The sequence below is a fragment of the Lepidothrix coronata genome, unplaced genomic scaffold, assembly GCF_001604755.1.
Source record: "Lepidothrix coronata isolate B3197 unplaced genomic scaffold, Lepidothrix_coronata-1.0 Scaffold23, whole genome shotgun sequence".
NCBI lineage: Eukaryota > Metazoa > Chordata > Aves > Passeriformes > Pipridae > Lepidothrix > Lepidothrix coronata.
In genome coordinates this window covers 7,595,734-7,622,141 of record NW_016690203.1, presented here as the reverse complement: position 1 = coordinate 7,622,141, position 26,408 = coordinate 7,595,734, and the positions used below count along the sequence as shown (strand labels likewise).

At 62.1% G+C, this 26,408-nt stretch overlaps 2 protein-coding genes across 4 annotated transcripts; one reads left to right on the top strand and one right to left on the bottom strand.

The window, feature by feature from the left end:
• Positions 1-2,694: 2,694 nt before the first annotated feature.
• On the bottom strand, positions 2,695-12,574 carry HCN3 (hyperpolarization activated cyclic nucleotide gated potassium channel 3). Of its 2 annotated transcripts, none has more exons than XM_017808372.1 (8): positions 12,246-12,574; positions 9,207-9,636; positions 8,893-9,054; positions 8,208-8,426; positions 7,658-7,804; positions 7,321-7,561; positions 6,583-6,747; positions 2,695-6,094 (listed from the first exon to the last, which is right to left on the bottom strand). In XM_017808372.1, exons 1-8 carry the CDS (start codon positions 12,572-12,574, stop codon positions 4,950-4,952), a joined length of 2,838 nt encoding a protein of 945 aa, XP_017663861.1. In that variant the 3' UTR covers positions 2,695-4,949. The 2 variants fall into 2 exon arrangements, with proteins under 2 accessions (XP_017663861.1, XP_017663862.1); XM_017808373.1 differs by having other exon boundaries at positions 9,207-9,472; positions 12,246-12,351.
• A 916-nt stretch (positions 12,575-13,490) lies between these two features.
• CLK2 (CDC like kinase 2) lies at positions 13,491-25,020 on the top strand. Of its 2 annotated transcripts, none has more exons than XM_017808576.1 (13): positions 13,491-13,652; positions 16,657-16,826; positions 18,447-18,684; positions 20,389-20,482; positions 20,830-20,896; positions 21,229-21,345; positions 21,551-21,717; positions 22,134-22,228; positions 22,532-22,661; positions 23,372-23,454; positions 23,679-23,758; positions 23,968-24,058; positions 24,373-25,020. In XM_017808576.1, the coding sequence occupies exons 2-13, from the start codon at positions 16,657-16,659 to the stop codon at positions 24,553-24,555; spliced, it is 1,515 nt and encodes a 504-aa protein (XP_017664065.1). In that variant the 5' UTR covers positions 13,491-13,652; the 3' UTR covers positions 24,556-25,020. The 2 variants fall into 2 exon arrangements, with proteins under 2 accessions (XP_017664065.1, XP_017664063.1); XM_017808574.1 differs by having other exon boundaries at positions 13,551-13,652; positions 20,386-20,482.
• Positions 25,021-26,408: the final 1,388 nt, after the last annotated feature.

Below are 26,408 nucleotides of genomic sequence, written 5' to 3'. Positions count from 1 at the left end.
GACAGGTACCTGTCAGGTGACAGGTGTGCGCTGGGGCTGGGGGTGTGGGGTGCCCTACAGGGATAGGGTGCGGCGCAGTTATGGGGTTCCATACAGGTGTGGCGTGCAGCACAGGTGTGGTGTGCAGCACAGGTGTGGAGTTCCATACAGGTGTGGTGTGCAGCACAGGCGTGGGGTTCCATACAGGTGTGGTGTGCAGCACAGGTGTGGGGTGCAGCACAGGCGTGGGGTGCAGTGCAGTTATGGGGTCCCATACAGGTACGGGGCGCAGTGCAGGTGTGGGGCGCTGTACAGGTATGGGGTGCCATGTAGTTGACACGTTCCGTGGGTGTGGGATGCCCTGCAGATGTGGAGGGCAGTGCAGGTATATAGGGTGCCATAGAGATGTGGGGTGCCATACAGGTGTGGGGTGCCATACAGGTGTGGGGTGCCGTGCATTTGGCACGTTCTGTGCGTGTGGGGAGCCGTGCAGATTTGGGGTACAGCACAGGTACGGGGTTCAGTGCAGGTATGGGGTGCCATGCAGGTGTAGGGTGCAGCACAGGTGTGGGTGCTGTGCAGGTGGAGCGCACCACCCACCTGTGTGAGCGGGCGAGACCCGGGGTACCAGGGGTGTCCAGCTCCTCACTGATCCCCGAGGGGACCCCGCAGGCGTGACCTGGGTGGGCACACGCAGTGGCCCCTCCCCTGGCCGCTGCCCGCAGCTCCTGCCCTGGCCTCCGCCCCGCAGATTGGCGTCCGCCCCGAATCCCCCCGAATCCCCTAATCCCGGCTCACCCGAGTTAATTAATCCCTCCGTGGCGCCCGCTAATCCCCCTCCCCGCCGCCGGGGGCGCGGGGGCTCGGGGCAGAGTCACCGGCCCCCCAGGGACAGGCGTCCTTGGGGACCTGGCACCAGGGGTGGGTAGGGGGGCTCTACTCTCAACCCCGCGGCTCTGCGGGGCCCCCACATTCCTGGGGCTCTGCCCTCACCCCCAGAGCGGGCAGCGGGGCTCTGCCCGCATCCTCAGGCTCTGTCCGTGCCCTCGGGGCTTTGCCCTCATCCCCGAGGCTCTGCGGGGCTTCCGCACTTCCAGGGATCTGCCCTCACCCCTGAGGCTCTCTCCACATTCCCGGGGCTCTGCCCTCACCCCCGGGGCTCTGCGGGGTCCCCGCACCCCCAGGACTCTGCTCTCACCCTGGGGCTCTGTCCGTACCCCCGGGGCTCTGCCCTCACCCTGGGGCTCTGTCCGTACCCCCGGGGCTCTGTCCTGCCCTGGAACGCCGGTCCCTGCCCCGCCGCCTCAGCCGATGGGGCGCGGGACACAGGCTGGATGGAATAGCACTGGAATAGGAACAGGACATGGGGTGCTGGCTGGAGTTCATTCCCAAGGAATGCTCTTTCGGCCCTCGGCAGCCCCGCGGAGCGGCTCGGGCCGGGCAGCCCCCACGCCCCCTTAATCGGGCTGGCTGCGGGGTAATCTGAAATAATCAAATTAGAGAGAAACCGCTAATCAGCGCTGAGCTCATCGTGTGTCACGGAGCCTAATTGCTGGGGGGGCAGGGGGGCTGCCAGCAGTGCCCTGCGGGCAGGGGCTGCCCCGGGGATGCGGGGCTGCCATGGGGAGAGTCGGCTGGGTATGGGGGGGTGGCACCTGTATCCTGCCTGTGCCTGCGTCCTGCCTGCGCCCACATTCTGCCTATACCCTGCCCGTGCTTGCCTTCTGCCTGCACCACCATCCTGCCTGTGCCCTGCCTGCCTCCTGCCTATGACTGTGCCCTGCCTTCACTCCTGCCTGTGCTTGCCTGTGGCCTGACTGCACCTGGGCCTTGCCTGTCTCCTGCCTATGCCTGTGTCCTGCCCATGTCCAGCTTGTGCCTGTGTCCTGCCTTCACCCTGCCTGTACCTGTGTTCTGCTTGCACCCTCATCCTGCCTACACTTGTGTCCTGCCTGCACCTTCATCCTTCCTGAGCCCTGCCTGTACCTGCACCCTGCCTGTGTCTGTGTTCTGCCTGTGCCCTGCCTGAGTCCTGCCCATGGTTGCCTCCTGCCTGTACCTGCATCCTGCCTGTGCCCATGTCCTGCCTGCAACTGAGTTCTGCCTGCACCTACACCCTGCCTGTGTCCTACCTGCATCTGCACCCTATCTGCATTTGTGCCTTGCCTGTGTCCTGCCTGCGTCCTGCCTGCCCTTGTGTGCTGCCTGTGTCCCTGTCCTGTCTGCCTCCACGTCCTGCCTGCCCCTTGCTTGTGCCACGCTGGGGGTGCAGGCAGGGCACACCTGAGCCCCGAGCCCCGTGCCAGGTGAGCGGCAGAGCAAACATGGGCATGGCCGCGGCTCCCTGGCCCACCTTGCACTGTGTGACCTTCATTTAATCACGTTAATGCCTCGAGTCTGCTCTGCAATCAAACCTGCCCCTCCCCCCCGTTAATAAAGGGAAGGGAGATGGAAGGGGAAAATAACCAAAGATTAAACATTAATCTCCCCGGGGCCGAAAGTGATCGGGGTGGGCGGGAGGGGACCTGTAGCCTTTGGGCTCCTGCTGTGCCTCCCGGGTCTGTGGGGCCGGGGAGAGGCCCCTCGATGGGCTCCCGAGGACGTCCTGGCTGCTCCCGGCTCTGCAGAGGGCCAGGATGTCCCTGTCCCATCCCATCCCCTGGCAGGGCGCTGGGGGACCACAGGCAGTGCAGAAAGAGGCTCCCCCAGACCAGCTCAGAATCTCTCTTTATTATTTAAATCCATTATGTACAACGACCAAAAAATAAAAAAACGCTTTTAAATCCTCTGCGATATGAAAACTACAAGCTCTGTACATGGACTGCCGTGAGTGCAAGAGTGGAGGGTCATGGTCTTTGGTGGCTAAACTCGCGCACGGCCGGCACCCCCCGGCCCCTCCAGCCCCGCCTTGTGCCTCCCCACCGGGCTGAGGTGACGCGGCGCAGGGCAGGGCCCGCGGTGACAGGAGCACAGGGTGGCTCTGGCTGCCAGCACGAGGAGGGTGCACCAAAGGCTCGGCCGGTGGGAGTGGAGCCGCTCCCGGTGCCATCCGGGCCGGCCCGTGTGCTCTGCAGGGACACCAGGATGACCACTAAGACATCGACATCACGCAGTGTGGACACAGCCCGGGGACGCTGGACATGTGGCCCAGCTGCAGACCCCTGCCCGAGGGGCTGCCCGGGGGACACCGGCCGCGGGGGTGGAGTGGGGACGTGGGGATGGGGTTGGGGTGGGGAAGGGGAGTTGAAGTCCATGGAAAGAAGGCAGTGCTGGACATCCCCTCTTGGCAGACGCTGCCGGGATTCCTGGTGGGCTCCCGGAGCAGCGCTGCGCTCCGGGCTGCTCCCGACATCCCAAAACACGAGGGGGGAGAACTGAAGACCTCACTTCGGTAAAGTACCACAGGGAACACGACCTCGCCCGCTGTGCCGGGGGTCCGGCGGGCCCCGCCCAGCGGCGGCCGAGCCCCAGAGCACCACACAAGCCATGGCTCCTGACTCCGGGAGTGGGAAGCAGCTCGCGCAGCGTGGCGGGGTCGGAGGGGACACTACTCTAACCAGGACTGAACACGGTTTGGCCCAAAGCGACACTGTAAGCAGAGCTCGGCTGCTCGGCAGAGCCACGACTCGAACACACATTGCAGACTATTGGCTCTGGAGGGGCGGCGTGGGGCGGCTGTGGGGACCCCGAGGAGGGGGTGACCCCGCAGCCCCGCCTGTCCCCCGGGCACTGCCCGGGGTTGGCATCTCTTGGCGACAGCCTTTCACTCGCTGCGGTGCTGGTGACTGACATCTCCAGGCAGCCTGGAAACGGGACCGCAGGGCAGGGCACGGGGAGCAGAGCCCGGGCTGAGCATCCTCCTGGAGCCACAGAGGGGTCTCCCCCACTGATCCTCTGAACATCCCAGTGGAGCCACAGCAGGATCCCTCCGGGCTGACCCTCTGAGCATCATTCTGGAGCTATAGAGGGGTTCCCCCCAGACTGACCCTCTGAAAATCCTACTGGAGCCACAGGCAGTGGGGTTCCCCAGCATGACCCTCTGAGCATCCTCCTGGAGCCACAGGCTGTGGGGTCCTCCCAGACTGCCCCCGTGCCAGGGTCCAGGCCACAGTGCCCGGGTGTGGTGCAGAGCCCTGTCTGGCAGCACATCCCAACCTTGCAGGGACTCAGCACCTCTGAGGAAAGATGATCCCCCGAGCCAGGGAGAGGGACTGGAGGGTCTGCTCAGTGGAGACCCCTCTGCCCCCAGCTTTGCTGCTTGGCACTCATCACACCAGGGGAGCCCTGCCAGCCCCCAGCTCCTGGCACCCACCCCCAGGTGTTGGGCAAGGGGGACCTGGCCCCTGCTGGCCCTGCCCCCCATATTCTGCCTGCCCGGGGAGCCCCTGCCGTGGTCTCCATCCCCCTCCGGCCACCCCGGCAGGGGACCCGGGGGGCTGCCTCTCCCTCCTCCCCCATAAAGCAAAGCAGAGCTCTCTGGGGATCGAGGCGGGCGTGAGGTGGCCGCTGCTGTGACAGAGGACAAGCTGGAGGAGCCGCCAGCGCCAGCCCCGCTCCGAGGACAGGCCCTGGGATGCGCGGGCAGAGCGTGGGGGGCCCGGCCCCCAGGGGCAGTTGTGGGGAGCTGAGCTCCCCAGAGAGGCCAGAGCTGGGGCGAGGGCTCTGTCCTGTCCTGTGCCTCCAGGACGAGGGCAGGACTCAGGACAGATGGCGATGAACAAGGAGGGGAGAGCCCGGGCAGGGTCGCCCCTCGGGGCAGTCAGCAGAGCCCCCTCCTCACCCAGCTGGGCCAGCTCCGGGGCTGCCCCATGCCCACTCCTGCTGCGCCCCCGTGCCCGAAACAGCCCTTCCAAGGCCCCGGGTGCTGCCTCTCACCTCACCTTCCCCGCGGCACGGCGGGGCTGCTGCTCGGCTGCTCCTGTTGCCGGGGTGCCCGGGTCCCTCCTGCCTGCGCTCGGTGCCGCCGGGACTCACATGTTGGACGGGAGTTTGGGCTTCCCCGTTTCCACCTCGGGGCTGAAGGCCACGGAACCCTTGCGGGAGGGACCTGCTGCCTGCCTGGACGTGGAGACCGGGGACTGCGGGGTGGAGGCTCCCGGCGCGGAGCGGGCGGGCTGAGCCAGCGATCCTGAAGGCATCTGCTGCGGGTGTGAGGGCTGGGCCGGGACCCCCGGACACGGCTTGGCGAGGAGTCCGGCCACCGAGGGAGAGGACCTGCGGGCCAGGTTCCCCGCGGATTTCCTGCCCTGCTTCAAGGAGCTCCCCTCGGCTTGCTGGGCCACTTTGTTGGGGAGGGAGGGCTGGGAGGCGGAGAGCAGCCGGACATCCTGGGTGAGCCGCCCCACCGGCAGGCCCTGGATGCTCCTGTGCTTCACCAGCTGCTGGGGCTGCATCAGGAGGGAGATGTGGGAGCCGGTGGCTCGGGACAGGCTGTAGTGGAGCGTTCTCCCCGGCGGCAGCGCCTGCTCCGAGCTGGGGGACGCCGCCCCCGCCGCCTGCTGCAGCAGCGAGGTGGAGACCGAGGCGCCGCGGGACCTGGAGAGCTGAGGCTGGGGACCGCCCGGGGGCTGCTTGGCCCCCCCCGGCATCTCCCCCCTCTGCGCTGCTCGTGGCAGAGGCTGCGCCCCATGGCTTGGTCTCTGGGCCCCGCTCTCCAGCGGCGCCTGGGACTGGACCATGGGGGAGGAGGGCGAGCCGGCAGCGGGCGTCTGGAGGTGGGACTGCGCCCCGGACGGCGAGCTCACGGAGGAGGGCCGGGAGCCGCCCAGGCTGGGCTGGGACCGGCGCACGGGCTTGGTGAGCAGGGTGGTCTCGGGCGAGAGGGGGCTGGAGATGGAGGAGGGCGGCAGGAAGATGTGGGCCTGCAGGCTGTGCTGGTGGGTCAGGGCGATGGCCACGTTGGTGGTGGCGGCCGCCGTCTGCAGGGGCGCGTGAACCAGCGGCTCCCAGATCACCGGCTTCCCGCTCAGCTCCCGGCCCATCGCCATCTGCTGCAGGTCCTGGATGTTGTGGGCCATGTCCTGGTCGTGCTTCACGATCTGCTGGATCATCTCGGTGTTCATGGGCCCCGAGCTGTGCTCGGCTCGCTTGCGGAGCAAGATGGAGTTCTTCTTCCCTGGGTGGAGGGCAGGAGTGTCACCAACCCTGCTCTCGGGGACACTGCGGAGGGCAGGGTGGCAGCAGGGAAGGGACAGTAAAGACCAGTGTGCCAGGGGAAGCAAGACCCTGGGGAGGGTCTGGGCTGGGGCAGAGGAAGCAGCAGAGACAAAACACGGGAGTCCTGGCTCCAGAGGCTCCAGGATGGGGGCTGGGGTCCTGCTTGTCCTCTGCAGGTGAGGAGGGGAGAGGACAAGCAGCTGGCCAAGCACCAGACAGTGCAAGTGTGAGGGGGTGACAGTTTCCCTGGGAAGCCTGTCCTATAGCACTGCCTTGGAGGACAGAGGGATCCTGGAGGCAGGCTCCTTGGCTGTGCTCCCCCTCATCCTCCTTGCTGGGCACCGTGGGCTGGGTGCTGTGATCCACAGGGTCTGTGATACCATCACCTGTAGGGCCGGGGTGCCGTTGGCCCTGGGAGCGGGCACAGAGGGGTCAGTCACTCCTCACCTATGCGGTCCAGGCGGTCCATGGCCACCGTCTCGAAGGCCCTGCGCATCATGGGGTACTCCTCCAGCACCTCGTTGAAGTTGTCCACGGACAGGGAGTAGAGGCGGCAGTAGGTGTCGGCCCTCACGCTGGCCGTGCGCCTGCCCCGGGTCAGCAGGCAGATCTCTGCAGGGAGACGGGGCTGGGGGTCAGGGTGGCACTGCCATCCATCCCTTTCCCAGCAGGCAGAGTGGGAACAGGACTGCCTGGCACCCCAACACCCTGCACACAGTGCAGCACGGGTTGGGAGGAGGGACAGACCCCAGAGCCTGGACAGGCACAGCCACACCCATGGCCAGGAATGGCCTTTTCCTCCCTCCCCAGGCCATGCAGATCCAGGCCTGGCTGCTGTGATGGCCTGGCCTGTTTTCCTTTCAGACTTGTGCCTGTAACCCATAAACTGTCTCAGATGTTCTGATTTAAACACCCTCTCCTCCCTGGTGGTGGGGTGGTGGGTGCCTGCTCTGCCCCAGACCTCAGCACTCCATCTGCCCCTCTAGTCCCATCTGCTGAGCAAGGTACCCCAGGAGAGCATGGGGGCATCCTTCTGTGCCCCAGAGCCTGGGGTGAGGTGGATGCCAAGCCTTTGGCACCAGGCAAAGGGGATGGGGGGGCAGAAACATCAGGGGTGCCCCAGTTTCTTCCCCCCCGGCAACTCTCACCCCCCTCTGCTCTCCAGTCCCCCCAGCCCAGCCTCACCCCCGAAGTAGGAGCCATCGGACAGCTTTGTCTCCTTGTTGCCCTTGGTGAGGATGCTGACCACCCCGTGCTGGATGAAGTACATCTTCTTGCCCACGGTGCCCTCGCGGATGATGAAGTCCCCGGGCTGGAAGACCTCGAAGCGCAGCTTGGTCAGCATGGCAGTCACAAAGTTGGGGTCGGCGTTGGCAAACAGGGGCATGTTGGCCACCAGGTTGCGGCAGTTGAAGTTGATGATCTCCTGTGGGGTGAGGAGCAGGGATGTCACCCAGCCTGGCCTCAGCAAGCACCAGCCCCTCTCCCCCGGGGTCGCCCATTTCGGGGTGCCTGCCCCCACCTCTTTGAGGGGCTCACTGAGCTCCCCCAGGATGTTCTCCTCGTCAAACATCTTGCCCTGGTAGCGGTGCTCGTAGTACTCGTGGATCCGCTGGCGCGTGTCCCCGGGCAGCTTGTGGAAGGACATGTACTGCTCCACTTGCTTGTACTGTGGGGACAAGGGGAACACACAGGGATGAGTTGGGACCCACTGCGTGGCCAGACAATGCATCCACTCTCCTTGGTGGTGAGAAGTGAGGGCTCACCCCTGCTCCAGGGCCCCATCCCAAAAGGCCACCTCTGGGACAGAATGCAGGGGGTCCCAGGGGTTCCCAGGGCAGAGACCAGGATAGGGGGCTCACTGCATCAGGGTGAACCCCAGCAGGATGAACGGGGTGCCTCTGTCCCAATGGGCAGCCTGAGGTCCCTCCCCACACCCCCAGGGTGAGTGGCAGGGGCAGAGACCCCTCTCTCTGGAATCAGCAGGGCGAGGCAGCTGTGCTGAGCTGGTTCTGGAGCCGGACCCATTTGTGCCAGGGCTCTCCCCCCAGTGCTCCCCTGACCCCGCTGACCTTCTCCTGGTACTGGCGGCGGGAGGAGTCCAGGGACTGGATGAGGGCGGTGGCGTGGCCGATGAACATGGCGTAGCAGGTGGCCCCCACGATCATGCTGAGCATGGTGAGCCAGACGTCGGTCATGCCCTCGGGCGCCTGCTGCCCGTAGCCGATGCAGAGCATGTGGCTCATGGCCTTGAACAGGGCGTGCGAGTACTGCTTCCCCCACGAGTCGTTCTGCAGGCGAGGGACAGCGGCGCTGGGGGGGCTGTTGGAAGGAGCTGAGGGGCTGAACCCCCCCAGTCCCCCTTCGTTAAGCTGGGAGTTCTCACAGGAGTTCAGAACTCCGGTGAGAAAAGTGTTGCTGATGTGTCCAAGCCTAAAGGGTCGAGCTCTGCTCCAGGAGGTGGCACTGGGATGGTGCGAAGCCCTGAGGTGGCACCAGCTCCTGCTCTGGGGAGGAGGCAGGAGGCCCACTGCCCTATCCACTCCCTGAGGGATTCCCTCACTCCAGCAAGGTGGGCTGAGATAGGAAGTTGAGGCAAAGATTCCCTGTGCCCCATCTCACAGCTGTGACCAGAGAGATGCTGCTCAGCAGCACGTAGTTCCAGGCAGCTCCAGCCTTGGAGCAGGAGATGTGTAACCAAATCCTCTCCCTCCTGTGGCAGATCCGGTCTGGAATCACCCCTGCCCGGGCACTCACCACCATGTGGTTCTTGGAGACCCAGCAGTCCTCGGGGAAGTCCTGCAGCATGGGCACCAGGAACTGGAGGCAGCCATCCCAGTGGCACAGCAGCAGCATCATGCCAATGAGGTTGAAGATCCTCACCACGGCGCTGGCCAGGTCGTACGTCATGTGGAAGATCTGGGGGACAGGCAGGAGTGAAGCTGCAGAGAAACTCTTCTCCTAGAACAGTCCTTGGAGCCTCTCTGCCCTCCAGCCAGACCATACCACACAGCCAGGGCCCCCCAGGCTGGCCTGAGACCCCAACCAGGGGACCCCCGAGGGGTTCTCACCTCCTCCCACTGGTGGATGTAGCGGATGAGGCGCGAGAGGCGCAGCAGGCGCAGGAGGCTCAGGATCTTGGTGAAGCGGACGATGCGCAGGGCCCGCGCTGTCTTGTAGACATCAGAATCCACCTGGGTCTCCAGGTCGACGATGAGGAAGATGTAGTCGACAGGGATGGAGGAAACAAAGTCGACCAGGAACCAGCTCTTCAAGTACTTCATTTTGATGGTGTGGGGGTCGAGGATGATCTCCGTGTTGTCCTCCACCACGATGCCTGTCCGGAAGTTCAGCACCAGGTCAGCCAAGAAGAAAGTGTCCGACAGCACGTTGAAAACGATCCAGGGAGGGGTGTTCTCGTCCTTGAAGAAGGTGATGCCCACAGGCAGGATGATCAAGTTCCCCACCATCAGGAGCAGCATGATGAGGTCCCAGTAAAACCTGCAGGGTGGGGATGTGGGGGATGGAGCAGGGCAGGGATGGAGGCAGGGAGAGGCAGGACACAGGCGGGGTTAGACAGCAAAACCAGGCTCAAAGTTGGAGTCCAGCAGAGCATGGAGAGGCAGGTGCTGAGGACACACGTGCCTGCCCACACACATGACTAAGACCCTGCTACTTGGCTGGGACAGATGTGAGTAAACGTGTGTGGAGAGGAGCGATTCAGCCCCGGGCCAGGGGTCCAGGGGGAAAATGTCACCTCCCGTGTGTGGGAGTGGGGGGCTCGAGGGGCTTGGCTGTCACTCTCATCTCCTAGTGACATGACAGTGCATGCACACGTGTGCCCCCAGCCCAAACTTGATGTGTGCCCTGTGGAGAACTCAGGGAGAATGTGGGCTTTGCTCCTTGGAGCTCCCGGAGCTCCCTGTCATCCGCCAGCTCCCTGCCACCACCCGGGATGGCTTAGCAGGATTTGGGATAAGCTTTGCTGGTTATGCAAACCGAGCCAAGCTCCTGGAGCGGCCGAGGGACTCGAGGAGGCTGTCAGGGTGAGCCAGGCCACAGCCAAGCAAGGATAGACAATGCCAATACCAGGGGAAGGTGCGAGGAATGTCTGTCTCCAAAGGAGCTGCCAGTGCACACCGGGCAGGAGCTGCACAGCCCTGGGCCTGCAGCACCCCTCATCCACCTCCTTTTGCTGAGACTAGATGAGCTCAGAGGCTTTGGAGGAAAAGCCAAGAGATTCCAAGAGCAGCTGGTTATGTCAGGACATCCAGCATCCCCGTTCATATGCAAATGCCCCTGGGATGTTTTCATTCTTCAGGCAGACACATAACAGCCTTCCTCCACCAGGCTTGTGATTCCTGGGATCCCAGCTCAGAGCCTTCCCAGGCCCCTGGGAAAGCAAGTCCAGCTCCCACTTCCAGGTGCCCCCATTAGCCCCAGCCCTGGCTGTGGGTGTAGACCCAAATCTCCAAAGGTGACCTCAGGATAACTCTAAGTGCTGGTGGATCCAAACCAGCCTTGGCAGGTGATGGAAGTCTCTGGGTGTTTCCCACCCTGCACCCGCACTGGGACACAGGTACCAGGATCTCTGCAGGTGAGGGATGGGAGGGGAGGGGAAGTCGTGGTGCCACAAGACACTCCTTCAGTAAGAGAGCACCAAAAGCTGGCAAGGGAGCAGGGGACACCCCAGGGCTGGGAGCCACCCACGGGTCAGGAGAGACCCCAGAGCTGGGAGCTACCCATGGGTCAGGAGAGACCCCAGGGCCAGGAGTCACCCCAAGGTCAGGAGCCACCCCATGGCCAGGAGCAACCCCAGGGTTGAGGAGCCCACCCAAGGTCAGGAGCCACCCCAGGATCAGGAGCCTCTCACAAATTAACACCTTCTTGCCATGTCCAGGGTTTGCTGGGTCAGCTGAGGAGACACCAGCTGAGGCAGGAGGGGCTGAGCAATTGCCTCCTCACCTCCACACTCTGCCCCAAGAAACACCACGTCCTGAGCAGGGAAACTGTCCCCATGGTGTCCGAACCTGCCCAGAGCTCTCGAGTCAGATTTAGGCTTAAGCTCTTTAGGACAGGCCCTGTCCTTCACTCAGTGTCAGGCCGAGCGCTCGGGGCCCTGATCTCCACGGCCTTTGTGTATCCCCATAATGTGATAAACACCGGTGTAATCCCCCCGGCTGTCCACCTGCCAGCTCCCCTCACGGCTCCGCTTGCACAAGCGGCTCCTGGCCAAGCTCAGGCTCGCAAACTTTGGGATGGCTTCCCCGGGAAAAGGGCTCTCGGGGCTGGCAGCCCTGGGTGTTGTGCTGGGGCGGTGTGGCCGAGGCCCAGCGATGAGGGGAGATGGCTACAGGTGCCGTGGACCCGTGGTGGGTGCCAGCCCCACTCCGAGGTGCCCCCCAGGCTGGGGACATTCAGCCGTGTCACAGCCTGCTGCGGGGAGATGACTGCCTGGCAGCTTCATCCCCCGTGGAGAAAGCCCACCCTATATGACTCAACATCCCCGTGACACCCAGTTCCTCCCACATCATCCATCCCCGAGCTCCCGCGGTGATCCCGGTGACACCGTGAGCCAGGCCCGGCTCCTCGCCGAGTGCCCAGCCCTGCTCAGCCGCGGGGTTTCATGTCCTGGGGGGGCGGCGGCTGCTCAACCAAATTAAAAACAGCATCGAGAAGGGCGGGAGGAGCTGTCGGGGGCGAGGCACAGCCGGGCAGCCCCTGCGTCCGCCTCCGCACGCCCGGGGCCGGGTCAGCGGAGCTCCCGGCCTCGGCGGGGCTGTTGCTGCCCCCGGGGCACCGGGAACGCCGGGGGGAAATGAGGCAGAACAGAGTTGTCTGTGCGGGCGGGATAACCGGGGACGGGGAAAGGGCTGGGACAGCGCGGCCCGGGGCTCCGGGGATGTGCAGCCGCCTCCGCGGCGGGGTGCGGAGCCCCGGCCACCGGCACTTGTTGCCCCGACGGCGGCGGGGCCGCGCTCAGCACCACGGACAGCGGCGGGCACCGGGCGGGGCGGCGGAGCCGGAGCGGGCACCGGGGCGCGGGGGGTTCGGCGCCGGTGCCGCTGCCGGTGGCGGGGGCTCGCGGTGCCCGGCCCGGGGGTCCCCACCTGAAGTCGCTGTAGGGGTGGATGATCCAGGTGCCCGCCGACTTCACCCGCTGCCGCTCGATCTCCACGGCCCGGTGGCTGCCGAACATGCGCAGCGAGAACTTGTTCACGGCGGGCTGCAGCATCGCCCCGAGCTGCCGCTGCACGAACGTGCCGCCCGCCGCCGCCGCCGCCTCGCCCTCCGCCACGATCTGCTCCGCCGCCGCCGCCGCCGGCGAGGCCGGGGCCGCGCCCGCCGCCCCCGCGGGCGCCCCCGCCGCCTCCCCGTCCGGCACCGGCGGCTTCTCCCGCGGCTCGGGGCTCCTCCGCCGCGGCGCTGCCGCCTCCATCCCGCCGCCGCCGCCGCCGCGCCTCACGTTTCCTTCAAACGCCCTTGCCCGGGCGCCCTGCCCGCCGCCCCGCCGCACATGCCCGGACCCGCGGCGGGCGGGCGGGCGCTCCGCTGGCCGCCCGCGGCCGCTCGGTCACACCGGGGTGGGTTTGTCGCTCCGCCGGGAGCCCGCCTGTTGCGCGCGGCGCGGGCGCGGAGGCCGCCGCTGGCAGCGGGGGGAGGCGCCGGCGGCGGCGGCAGCACCGGGAGCAGCGGTAGCACCGGGAGCGGCGAGGCCCGGGCGGCACCACCGGGAGCGGCGGCGGCGCCGGGACCCCGCGGCGGGCGGGGCGGGGCGGGGCCGGGGGGGCGGGGCTTCGCAGGGAAGACCACGCCCGCTCGGGAGTAGCCCCGCCCCGTCACAGGCTGATGGGCCCGGGAGGGGCGTGGCTTCGGTGAAATGGGCGGGGCCACAGTCACAATACCCAAATATGGTGAGCGATGGGGGTGGTTTGGGAGAGACGGGCGGGGACACTCAGTACAGGCCACGCCCCTCTAGTCTTATTCCACCAGGGGGCGGGGCTTGAGTGGCTGGGCGGAGCGAACCACTCTAGTCCCCGCCCCTCATGTCTAACCGGAGTAGGACGGGGCGGGGCTCCCGGAGGCGGTGGGCGGGGACATTCCACCCCTCTGATATAATCCTGTCCCACCACCGTCACAGGGACGGGGCGTGGCTTTGTGTGAGAGGTGGGCGTGTCAATCCGCTCTAACCCCGCAAAAGGACGCGAGAGGGGGCGTGGCTTATACTCTAGGCCACGCCCCCATCGCGTGTAACTCCTCCTCCTCCCCCGCGCGGCCCCGCCCGGTGTGACGCATCCTCCCCCTTTCCCCCCCCCGCGCGCGCGCCTTCGGGTACGTGCGCGCGCCCCCGTGCGTTGCGTTGCGTTGCGTGCGCGGCCCCGCGGGCGGCAGGACCCGGATCGGCGGCGGCGGCGGCGGGAGGAGGAGGAGGAGGAGCTGGAGCGGGGCCCGCGGGGCCCTCGGCCGCCATCACGGATTTCCTGTGGGACAAGCGCACCGGGCTGGCTGCGAGGACGGTGCGTGACGCGCGGCGGGCGGTGCGGGGTGGGGCGGGTAGGCCGCGGGCGGGGAGGGCCCGGTAAGCGGTGGGTCCCCGGTGGGGCGGGGGCACACGCGGTGTGGGTGTTTCTGAGGGGGGCGGCGGGTCCGGATGGCCCGTCGCCCGTCGCTGCCGGTGTCCCGGTGCTTCCGGCCCCGCACGGGGGAGGCCCCGCCCGCCGCCGCCATCATCGCGCCCAGACCGGCCCCGGTGCTCGTCCCGCCGGCACCGGCCTCGCCGCTTCCTCGCCGATTGCAGGGAGCGCCGAGGCCTCGGGGGGGATCGGGAGCCGCCCCGCAGAGCCCTGGGGGTCCCGAGCCCGTTCCCCCCGGGTCAGCCCAGCCCCGGGCCGGTTGTGCCTGTCCGAGCCAGGCCGGTGATGTCAGCGCGGGGCGGGGGCGGGGAGGTGGCCGGGGGGGTGTTTTGTGGGAACTCTGTGGGCAAAGGGAGCTCGGGCTCCTTTCCCGGCCCTGGCACGGGTTATTCCATGGATGCCCCATCCCTGGAAGTGTCCAAGGCCAGCTCGGAGCAAACCGGCCTGGTGCAAGGTGTCCCCTGCCCGTGGCAGGGGGTGGGACTGGGCGAGCTTTGAGGGCCCTCCCAGCCCTTTAACATTCCATGATTCCGTGATTCGTGCCTGCGGAGCCGAGGCAGGTGGAGCTGCTCTTGCCTGGGGAGCTGAAATACGCGTGGGGAGTGTGTGAGAGCTGGAGCTGTGCCATCTCACCCCGGGGGTCTCCTTGGCTCTGACCTCTCGTGGTCCCCCAGAGGGGCAGAGCTGGGGGTTTGCACTGGGAAGGGTGGGTTTGCTCCTGGGCACTTCCCACAGGCACAGGGAATTGTACCATGGAATACCCTGAGCTGGAAGGGGATCATCCAAATCCAACTCCCGGTCCTGCGCAGACACCCCAACAATCCCACCCTGTCCCTCAGAGCATTCTCCAAATGCCCCTTGAGCTCTGACAGCCTTGGGGACGTGCCCACTGCCCTGGGGAGCCTGTTCAGTGCCCAGCCACCCTCTGGGGGAAGAATTTTCCTAATATCCAACCTGACCCTGCCCTGACACAGCTCCAGCTGCTTCCCCAGGTCCTGTCCCTGCTCACACAGAGGAAGCTGCAGCCCCCTGAGGTCTCCCCTCAGCTTCTCCAGGGCTCTCAGCTGGCCCCTCCAGCTCTTCCCTGCCCTCATGTCCCCCCCAGGTGTGGATGTCACTTGCTTGGCACCAAACCAGAGGCATCTCCTGGGTGTTCCTGTTACTGCTGCACAGGGACTTTGGTGACATCCAGGGCTTCATTTCACCTTCCTCGGGGGTGGTTCCCTCCTCCCTGGGGAGCACAGGAGCTTAAGGGGACAAGGTGGAAGCCCTGGAGGTGCAAATGCTCCTCCTGGAGCTGTGGACTTTAGAGATGGGTGCAAACAGGGGGAAGTAACCTGGAAAAGATTTGATTAATGCGCAGAACTAGTTCCAGTCTTCTCGTGCCACTCAAGTGTTATATAGCACTTGGCAGCATTGACAAAATGGTTTGGGGGGGTTTTTTTTGGCTTCTGAGACATGTAAAAGTCAAAGTAAAAATTATAGGAGGATTTATTGAAATAGATATTTCAATTAGATCTTAAAAAAAACCCCAAAACTTTTATTTTCTACATGACTGGGAGAGAGTTGTTTTCCCATGACTGAACCTCTCCCATACACAGCAAGCACAGCTCCTCTGGGGGGTCCCATCTTGTTTTAGGGGACTCTGGGATCTCCAAAAAGTTCTTCTCCCTCAGGGGGATCCCTGGGAGTGGGGTCAAGGATCCATGGGCTTTGATCCAGTCCTGTTCCTGGGGGGAAAACATGGAAAAATGGGAAAAGATGGTGTCAGGGAGCCAGGGGAAACTGGGATCCTCCTCCAGGATTCATCCCCAGCACATGGATGAGACACTGGTGCTGCTTCAGGGCCTCTATCCCAACCTGAATGTGGGGGGGAAAACACAGGAAAAATGGGAAAATCCACAGAAACGGGGTCAGGGAAAAGGTCAGGAATAGGAGATCTATCCTCATCCCAAAACATGGTTAATAGGGAGGGATATGGGTGTTTCCCAAGTGCCACTTCAGGATCTCGATCCAGTCCTGCTTCTGGGGGAAAAACAGGAATGTGGGAATGGGATGGGGAATAGGAGCAGGGAAGAGGGGGAGTCCCAGGGCAACATCCTGGATAAATAGGAAAAATAAAGGCAAAGTTGGGGATAAAATCCATCCTGATCCCTAAAAATAGTTACAGGGAAATAAGGATGTGGATGTGCTGCTTCAAGGCCTTGATCCCAATCTGATTCTCAGGGAGAATGGGAAAAACAGGAGCAGGAGTCCCTGGGAATGAAGCAGGATCCCTGGGAATGGGAGTCATCCGTGCCCAGCAGATGGATGTGGGATTTGGGGGGATTTGAAGGGGTTTGGGATTATTTGGGGCAATGTAGGAATTTCAGGGCATCAGGGTTGATTTCAGAGGGATTTTGGGAGGATTTTTGGGTGGTTCAGAGGAATTTGGGGGTGCCAGGGTTGGTTTTGGGGTGATTTTGGTCACTCACATTCTTGTCCCCCTCCGTCTTGTGCGTCTGCACCGACAGCGACTCCGCTTCGCTCTCAGACTGATTCCCCTGCGTGTTCAGGGTGTTGTGGGGAGAAAAGGGGGGTCAGGGACCCCAAAATACACCCGGGGGACCCCAAAATCCCCTGGGGACTCCAAAGAACACTCTCAGAACTCTGGACACTCAGGTGTGCTGCTGAACCGGATGTCGTGGTCCCTGCTGAACCGGTCCCTGTCCCACGCAGCGGCTCCTGCTGTCCCCAGAGATGCCTGACGGGGTCCCCGCTGTCCCTGGGTGCCTGACGGGGTCCCCGCTGTCCCTGGGTGCCTGACGGGGTCCCCGCTGTCCCTGGGTGCCTGACAGGGTCCCCGCTGTCCCTGGGTGCCTGACAGGGGTCCCCGCTGTCCCCACAGATGCCTCACTCCCGAAGGTACCGCTCGTCAGAGCGCAGCAGCCGCGGGAGTTACCACGAGCGCTACCGGAGCCGCAAGCACAAGCGGCGGCGGACGCGGTCGCGGTCGAGCAGCAGTGAGCGGGACCGGCGGCACCGGAGGGAGGACAGCTACCACGTCCGATCCCGGAGGTGAGCCGGGCTCGAATCTGCCCTCCTTCGCCGCGGTTGGGCTGGGGGGGACCGCTGGAGATCACCCAGGCCAACCCCCTTCCAAGGCGGGGTCACCCAGAGCACAGAGAAACCCAGCCGGGTGGGTTTGGGATGTCTCCAGAAATGGAGACTCCGTGCCCTCCCCGGGCAGCTCTTCCAGCCTTGTTCTTCACAGAAACACAGAACGTTCTGAGCCACAAGGACCATCAAGTCCAGCTCTTAAGTGAATGGCTCACACTGGGGTTGAACCCACAACCTTGGCACTATTAACACCAACTGGGTTAATCTCAGGGTTCTTCCTCATGTTGAGGTGGACCTTGTGGTTTAGTTTATGGCCATTGCTCCTCATGCTGTCACTGGGCACCTCTGAACAGCCTGGCACCATCCTGACACGTGCCTTGGAGATATTTATATGCATTGATGAGATCCTCTCTTCTCCAGACTAACCAGGCCCAGCTCCCACAGTCTCTCCTCCCAAGAGGGATGATCCAGTCCCTTAATCATCTTTGTTTCTCCAGCTGGGCCTGGTCAGCCATGGTCACCCAGCTCCTGTGCGACCTGGGCCCTGCTCTGAGCATTCTAGGCCGTGCTCGTGACCAAACCCCCTCATCTTGCTCCCCTCTTAGGGAAACTTCCCTTTCCAACCATCCAGGAGCCACTCCAGCAATCCCACTCCACCACCTGAGCTGGGACTGAGGCCCTTTTGCAGTGGCAGCTCCCTGTACCCCCCCCACTCCCAGTCAGACCAGTTTCCTCACCAGCTCAGCCCCAGGTTTCCCATAGCAGAGTCCCAGACCTCTGGAGCCTTGAAATAATCTTGGTGCAGTAAAAAAATAACAGCTGAAGCTGGTGCCTCTGGGGAGGGACCCCAAACAAAGGACCCCCAGGGCTTCTTTTATCCCCTCAGAGTCTCAGTGCAGGAAAGTGTGGGGGTCATCAACTCCTGCACGTCTATGAGTGTCCCTCACCTGGCTGGGACACAGTTCCCTGTGCCCTTTGTTGTGCCATGGGTTGGTAGTTCAGAGCCTCTTGCCTCCTGGGGTTCCAGCCCCCAGAACTCCCACTGCTGCTGCCCCCCGAGCTGCTGTCACTGAGTGTATGGAAGGAGGAGATTCTCCCCCTCTGCTCTGCTCTGGTCAGACATCTGGAGCACTGCATACAGTGTTCCCAACATCAGAAGGACATGGAACTGTTGGAGCAAGTCCAGAGGAGACCATAAAGTTGATAAGGGGGACTGGAGCCTCTCCCCTCTGGAGACAGGCTGGGAGAGGTGGGAATGTTCAGGCTGGAGAAGAGAAGGTTGTGTGGAGACCTCAGAGCACCTTCCACTATCTGAAGGGACTACAGGGAAACCAGAGAGGGACTGTTCCTCAGGAGCTGGAGTGACGGGACAAGGGGAACGGGTGCAAATGGAAAGAGGGGAAGAAGTTTTTTACTTTGAGGGTAGCGAGGTACTGGAACGGGGAGGCCGTGGCTGCCCCATCCCTGGAAGTGTTCAAAGCCAGGCTGGATAAAACCACGAGCGACCCGCAGGGGGCTGGGATCAGATGATCCTCGAGGTCCCTCCCAACCCAATCCTCGGCCGTGTCTCTCCTTCAGCTACGACGACCACTCGGCAGACCGGCGGGCCTACGACCGGCGTTACTGTGACAGCTACCGGCGCAACGACTACAGCCGCGAGCGGGGCGGGGACGGCTACTACGAGCCCGAGTACCGCCACTCCTACGAGTACCGGCGCTCCCGGGACCGCGAGGGCAGCTACCGCAGCTGCAAAAGCAGCCGGCGTAAGCACAGGCGGAGGCGGCGCCGCAGCCGGTCCTTTAGCCGCTCCTCATCGGTGAGTATCCTGCTCTTGCTGGGCCTGCCCTGTAAACCTTTCTCTCTCCCAGGTGCCGAGCTGGGTAAGTAGAAAACTCACTTTCTAAACGCTCTCTTGGACTCGGCTTGAACTGTGTGTGTGTGTGTGTGTGTGTGTGTGTGTGTGTGTGTGTGCAGGAGGAAAGTTTTTGGTGCAGAGCGTTCCTGCCCGCACGTCCCGCTGCGCCGGCTGGGCACGGGGGGCTCAGACCCTCTCTCTTAGTGTTGCCCGCTCAGGTGGGAGGACAGGTGTGTCCCTGGGGTGTGTCCCTGGGGTGGTGCTGCAGCTCCTCCCGTTTGGTGATGCTCGTGGAGAGCTGTGTAGGAGCCCCAGCCAGGCAGGATTTGTGCGAGGCTCAAACAGCCGACGCTCAGCTGGTCCCAGTCTCAGAGAGCCTGTGACAGGTGGCTTGTCCCCGTGGTCCCTGGTTTGGGCTGTGGCAGGAAGCCCCTGGCTCTGATTCTCCAGAGCAGATCCTCCTGGGTGGGCTCAGCTGACGTGGGGTGTCGTGTGAGGGGCTTTGCGGAGGAGCAGAGCTTTCGGACCACTCAGCTCAGGTGGAGGCAGCGACCATCCCAGGCTCTTCCTGGCAGTGTCCCCGGCTTTCTCTTCTCGTCTGTTCTGCTGTTCACTTCTGTTAGACCCCAGACACGGTCTCTGCTCTGTGTGTGGAGCTCTCAGTGTTGTCTGGTCTGTTCTGGCTGTGTGTCCGGGGGGGGATTGGGGGCTGGATTCGGGTCCCAAGTCTGCTGGGCCACTTGCTCCCAGGTGTGGGGATACTTAGCTGAGGAACCGAAGGCAGGAATTTTCTCTTCTCTGGCATAAACCTCTTATCTGCCTCATCCCAGGCTGTCCCTGTTCCCTGTTGGGCTCTGCTTCTCTCCTGGAAGTTAGTCCTTCCAGGATCAGCTTCTTCGGGGGAGGGTCTGAGAAGAGGTGTCCGTCTTTCCCCAGGCAGTCACTGTAAACTCTCGGTTTTGGATGGATTGTTGTTGCCTAGAGCTGCTTCTGGAACCTCTGAATTCCTCTTTCCCTGAGTGTCGGGGCTGGGGGAAGCTGTGTGGGCGGTTGTTGGAGTGGGATGGGGGTGCCTGTGAGGGCAGCCTGGGCTTGTGCAGGACCTCTGGGCACCTGCCTCCCACTGCCCTTCCTCCTTGGTGGCCGTGGGGCTGCCGGGAGCCCCCTCCCTGTGGCCTCTGGCATGTTTAGGGGGTCCCCAGGACCTGAAGGCTGGTGCTATTCCTCTCTGAGCCCCCGTGGGAGCGAGAGCAGCCGGCCCCTTCTGTGCCCCCTCGGCTCTGCCCCACTCTGACAGCTCTGCTCTCACACTGGTTCGGGTGGGGCTGTTTGTAGGTTCTTTTTTTTCTTTTATTTTTCTTTTAATTTTTTTTTTACTTTTTTTTTTCCTTACTTTTTTTTTTCTTTTTTGCTACAACGAAAAGCGAAACTGTTTTTTTTTTTCTTTTCTGAGCTAGTGTGTTGTATCTTGACATGTTCCCTTGCAATATCCCTATCGTTATATATTCCTCTGTGCCGTATGAATTGGCTGGGAATCTCCTCCTGCAACCCCTCCTCAAACAACCATGTGAATTTCCAAACCAACCAATGCGTGACGCTGGCTGCTGCGCTGGTTTGAAAATCTGATTGGTGAATGATGAATTCCCTGTCTGCCTGGGCCAGCAGCGGAGTCGACAGAGCAGCAGAAGGGCCAAGAGTGTGGAGGACGACGACGAGGGGCATCTGATCTATCGCGTCGGCGACTGGCTACAAGAAAGATGTACAGCCAAATCGTAACATAATTTAGCTCTCTAGTTAAGCTCCCATCGCAGTCGCAGATCTGTCTTATCTTTCTGTTTCATTTTATTTTCATTGTTTATTAAAGAGAAACCCTCTCCTTTTCCTTCCCCTTTTGTTAAAAGCTACGTTTATATTGTGTATTGTTACTGAAGTGCCAGGGAATTAGGGCAGCTGCCTTGTGCAGCCGGTGTCAGCCTTCCGCTGCTCCGGTCTCTCCAGCTGTGTGCAGGTTAGGTGTTGCAATGCATTCTCCTCTGCCCTGTGTATCGCTGCAGCCAGGTGCTGCTCCCTCTCTCAGCTCCTTCCCTCTCCTTCTCTCCCTCCCAGATGAGATTATCAGCACGCTGGGGGAAGGCACGTTCGGCAGGGTGGTGCAGTGCATGGATCACCGGAGGTACGTGGGGAGAGGGGAGACCGCAGCTGGCAGTGGAGCCTTCTGGGCATAATGTGGGAGCCCGGGGGTGAAAATCAATCTGTTGACTTCCAATGTCCTCTGCTGGTCTGGGCACTCGCCCTCTTGGGTCACCTGTGTGCTGGGAGAGGCTTTGGGGCTGTTTGTGGGGAGGGAGAAGGCACAGCTTTGGTGGACACCCCTTAAAAACAGCCACCTGCTCGAGCAAGGGTGGTGGAGGCTGTGCTGCGCAGGGGAGGCTGGTCAGAAGGTCCCTTTCATAGGACACAGCCCTTTTGACCTCCTCAGGGCTCACTCTGTGCTTTCTTCCTCAGGGGTGGTGCACGTGTTGCTCTCAAAATCATTAAAAACGTAGAGAAATACAAAGAGGCTGCTCGGCTGGAAATCAACGTGCTGGAGAAAATCAACGAGAAGGATCCCGAGAACACAAAGTGAGTGTGCTCCTGGTGTTGGACTGGAAGGGCTGGTTCCAGGGGTGGGATGGAAGAGGTGCTTGGTGCTGTGTGGCTGAATGTGATCCTGGCTAGTGTTGGAGGCATCTTGCCTTGCCGTGGGGTACAGACTGAGCAGCGGAAGGAGGAGCCTGGCGCAGGGATGGCATTGCAGAGCTGGTCCCAACTGGAATGTTTCTGTCAGTCTCTGTGTCAGGATGTTTGACTGGTTTGACTACCATGGCCACATGTGCATCTCCTTTGAGCTGCTGGGGCTCAGCACCTTTGACTTCCTGAAGGACAACAACTACCTGCCTTACCCCATCCACCAAGTACGGCACATGGCCTTCCAGGTGTGCCAGGCTGTGAAGTGTAAGTGCTCCCTGCTCCTCTCCCTGCTGCACTGGGCTGACCTGGAGAGCTGTGCAGCTCCCAGGGACTGGGACACTCGTGCAACTGGTGGCCCAGAGCAAGCGAGTTTTTGCTGTTCTTCTGAGCCTGAGCCTTCCTGCCTCTCTGGGAGTGAATCCTGTTTGTTTTCCGAGGCTTGTGGGCTGGCAGTAGCTTAGGGCACTCCAGCATCCACCCCCCTCACCTTCTGGTGATCAATACAATAAGTCTTTGTGCTTCTGATGAAGCATCTTGGCCTGGGCCAGCCTGTTCACACCCAGTGCTAAATGTGGGCTAAAGTGGTGCCAGCATGAGCAAACTGAAGCAATGATGGCTTTTTGTGGCTGCAGCCTTGCTCTGCTCCTGTCCCATCACCCCAACTCTCTTTGCTTCCCCAGTTCTGCACGACAATAAACTCACCCACACCGACCTCAAGCCGGAGAACATCCTCTTTGTGAACTCGGACTATGAGCTCTCCTACAACCTGGAAAAGGTAACACACTGCCTGGGGTCAGGTCTGCTCTTGGGTTCTTGGTGTCCCTGACTGGGAGGGGAGCTGGGACGTGCCCCAGGTGACAGGGGCTCCCTCAGGGCCTGTGTCTTGCACGAGCTGCCTGTGTTCAGGCAGTGAGAAGTGAGCCGTGGGGACCCCAGGTGTTGCTGGCTGGCGGTGGGAGCTTGTTTGGGGCTGAGCTGTGGGGCCCCCAAAGCTTTCCCCTCCCGTGGTGTGTAAGGAAAGGCCCTGAGTACCTGTCTGGGAGCTCCTGGGTCACGGATCCCGTTGTTGCCTGTGCAGAAGCGGGACGAGCGGAGCGTGAAGAGCACGGCCATCAGGGTGGTGGACTTTGGCAGCGCCACCTTTGACCACGAGCACCACAGCACCATTGTCTCCACCAGGCACTACCGGGCCCCTGAAGTCATCCTGGGTAGGTCCCTGCCGAGGCAGGTGTGTCCCTCAAGGTGCTGCTCGCTGGGCTGGGAGTGCTGGGCCTCCACGTCGTTCAGGAGCTGGCCTGGGTTTGCCCTGGGAGATGGGAAGCTTTTATTTAAGAGCTCTCCAGTGCTGTTTTCTGGGAAGGCCATCATTATAGCCATGTCATTATTCTGGGGTTGTTCAGCCTGGAGAAAAGGGGGCTCAGGGGGATCCTTCTTGCTCTCCATGACTCCCTGACAGGAGGGGGGAGCCAAGGGGGGTTTGGGCTCTGCTCCCAGGGAACAAGGGACAGGATGAGAGGAAAGGGCCTCAAGCTGTGCCAGGGGAGGTTCAGGCTGGACATCAGGAAGAGTTTCTTCACAAAAAATGTTGTCAGGCCTTGGAAGAGGCTGCCCAGGGAGGTGGTGGAGTCACCATCCCTGGGGGTGTTCAGAAACTGGACGTGGCACTCAGTGCTCTGGGCTGGGTGACAAAATGGTGATGGGTCAAAGGTTGGACTTGATGATCTTGGAGGTCTTTTCCAACCTTAATGATTCCATGATTATCAGTTGGTGTTTTGGCACTGCAGTGCATTGCCAACGGGGCACCAGGGGCTTGGCTGGAATGGGAACTGTTTTTCCAGCTGTTTGTTTTCTAAAGGGAGAGGGATTTGAAATCCTGTGCCGTAACTGGATCATTTATTTAAACAACATTGTTTTTCAGAGCTTGGCTGGAGCCAGCCCTGTGATGTGTGGAGCATTGGCTGCATCATCTTTGAGTATTATGTGGGTTTCACCCTGTTCCAGGTGAGAACTCCGGGTGGTGTGGCTACTTCCCAACTGGTGAGAGAGGATTCTGGCTGATTCCCAGCACAGCCCAGACCCCCTGGGGCTGATGGAGGTCTCTCCATCACTGCTGTCCTGGAGAAGTGTTGGCCAGGAAGGGGTTTTGGGTGGGAGGAATAGCCAGGGCTGGAGGCAGAACCACTGGAATTTGTTCCATGCCTTCCCTTTACATTTCTCTCTCTCAGACACACGACAACCGGGAGCACCTGGCCATGATGGAGAGGATCCTGGGGCCAATTCCTTCTCGGATGGTCAGGAAGACGAGGTGAGCAAGGGCCCTGCAGGTGTTGCAGCCTCTCCTGCCTCACAGGCAGTGGTTTTCCCTGAGAGATCCCACTTTGGAGGGGGAATTCCCTGGGTCCCCTGGCCGTGCTGGTGCCCCGAGCCGTGTGCCCTGCCAGGGCTGGCACGCTGCTGTTGCTGCAGGGTGTGTTGTGCTCAGGTGTAACCTGTTCCCACCTGTTATTCCGACAGGAAACAGAAGTATTTCTACCACGGGCGCCTGGACTGGGACGAGAACACCTCGGCCGGACGCTACGTCCGGGAGAACTGCAAACCCCTGCGGGTAAGGAGGGTGGGCAGCAGCCCCTCCTCAGTGCAGAGATTCTCCCCCTGGGCAAGCTCAGGCCAGCAAAAGGCTCAGACTGGTGTCTTCCTGAGAGAACCTTGGAATAAACTAGGAAGCCTGAGTTTAATCTGAAGTGGAAGAGGAGGAGGGCATTGAGAGTTCAGGAAGTGGGGAAGGGCACGGGTGGGTGAAAACCTGGCAGTCTGTCCCAGATAGAGGAGCCCAGAGTTGAGGTCTGGGCTGAGGGATGGCCCCAGCTTAGCCCAGGGGATGTCCCAGGCCGTTCCTGACCTGTCCCCTCCGGCCCCCAGCGCTACCTGACGTCGGAGGCCGAGGACCACCACCGCCTGTTCGACCTCATCGAGAGCATGCTGGAGTACGAGCCGTCCAAGCGGGTCACCCTGGCCGAGGCCCTCAAACACCCCTTCTTCGACCTGCTGGGCATGGAGCCCAGCACAAAACTGTGGGACTCGAGCCGGGACATCAGCCGGTGACGCCGCCGGCGCCAGCCAGCCTTTGCATTCTAGCCCCCGTGGAGGCCCCCCGTGACTTCTTATCCAGACACTTGGTGCTTTTTTTTTTTTCTTTTTTTTTATATATATACATGAGAAGAACTCCCCTTTGTAAAGCTGTTAATATGTGAGATACTGTAAATAGCCCTGTCGGCCTCGGGGCAGCGCGGGCCCAACCTGCTGTTCCATGAGGTGAGGGGGGGCCTGTGTGTCCATGCTGTAAATACCTCTCTCGTCAAAGTGTTGCTTTGTCTCCTGTTCCTGCCCTCCCTCGGTGTAAATACTCCAGGAATCGCAGCTCTCTGTAGCTTATCTGTTCCCTTGTAAGTTATGGAACTGGTGGGACTGCATGGGAATTATTTTTTGGATCAATGTCATAGCCCATCCCCACACCAGAGTTTTATAAGAATTTTGTACAGTCTTTGTGACAAATAAATATGAAGTGAATAAAAAGCCACTGGGCTGGGTTTGGCACCGGCAGCAGCTGCTCCTGGGATGAAAGCAGATGCTGACAGGGATGAAAGGAGTTTTGTGATCTAGGAAACCAGCTCTGTCTACCTGCACCACTCCTCCCAAGCCTGCAGGGGCTCAGAGCTGCTTTTGGCCCTCAGGGCTGCAGCTGGACCTGGGCAGATGCTGGTTGTGGGGTCAGGCTGCCCCTTTCCTCATGCCCTGGGGTCAGTGTTGGGGTGGGAAGCAGAAAAAGGACAGAAGGGCCCTCAGACAGGTGTTCTCTCACCTGAAGAGCCCTCTCGACCCTGGCTGGGGTGGAGCACTGGCTGCTGGTGGTGGCTGTTGGAAAAGGGGTGTCAGGAGCCCACGTGGGTCCAACACCCACCCCAGGGCTGTCTGTGCCTTCTGGGCTCCTCTCAGCTCTGCAGTGTGGCTTGGACTGTTCCCTGGGAATTGCTGGGGCTGTTCCACAGGTGGGAGCTCACCTGTGGTGTTCGTGTGTCACTCGCAAGGCTGTTCAGAGGCTGAAGAGTGTGTTCAGCAGAGTCTCTGCTGAGCACTGAGGATGGAGGGGATGCTGAGGAATCCCTGCTGGGGAGGGGGGTCGCTGTGCTGTCCGCAGGCAGCTGGAGCCCGTGGAATCGGGGATTCCTATAAATAACCGGCCCAGGAGACACAGGAGAAATTCCCCAAGTGCTCCTCGTGCCACGGGTCCCTCCCAGGCTGTCGGAGCCCACCCGACCAGCTCAGGGGGCTCAGTGACAGCTGCTCCACTGCCGGGGGGACACACAGTCTGGAGCCGGGGTGGGGGGGTTGGAGGTGAGGCCTTGTTGGAGGACCTGCGGGAGGGGCCGCTGTCCGGCAGGTTGGGGACCTGGAACCCTGGGGGGACACGGGAGCGCCGGTGAGGGGATGGAGGGGGTCCCGTCCCGGTCGCCGTTGTCGCGGGAGTCGCGTGGGAAAAGGGGGGGGAGACAGGGACACCTCCCGCGTGGGAAAAGGGGGGGGAGGCGGGGACACCGGGAGCCGAGGGGCGATGGGACGATGGGTGTCGGCCCAGGGACACCTGAGGGTGGAGGGGATTTGGGAGGTTTTGGGATGCGCCTCACGTGACCCCGGGGACACACACACACACACAGAGACACACAGACAAACACACAGACACACAGACACACACACAGACACAGACACACACAGAGACACACAGAAACACACACAGACAGACAGACAGACACACAGACACAGACACACACAGAGACACACAGACAGACACACACACACAGACACACACAGAGACACACACACAGACACACACAGACACAGACACACACACAGACACAGACACACACAGAGACACACAGAAACACACACAGACAGACAGA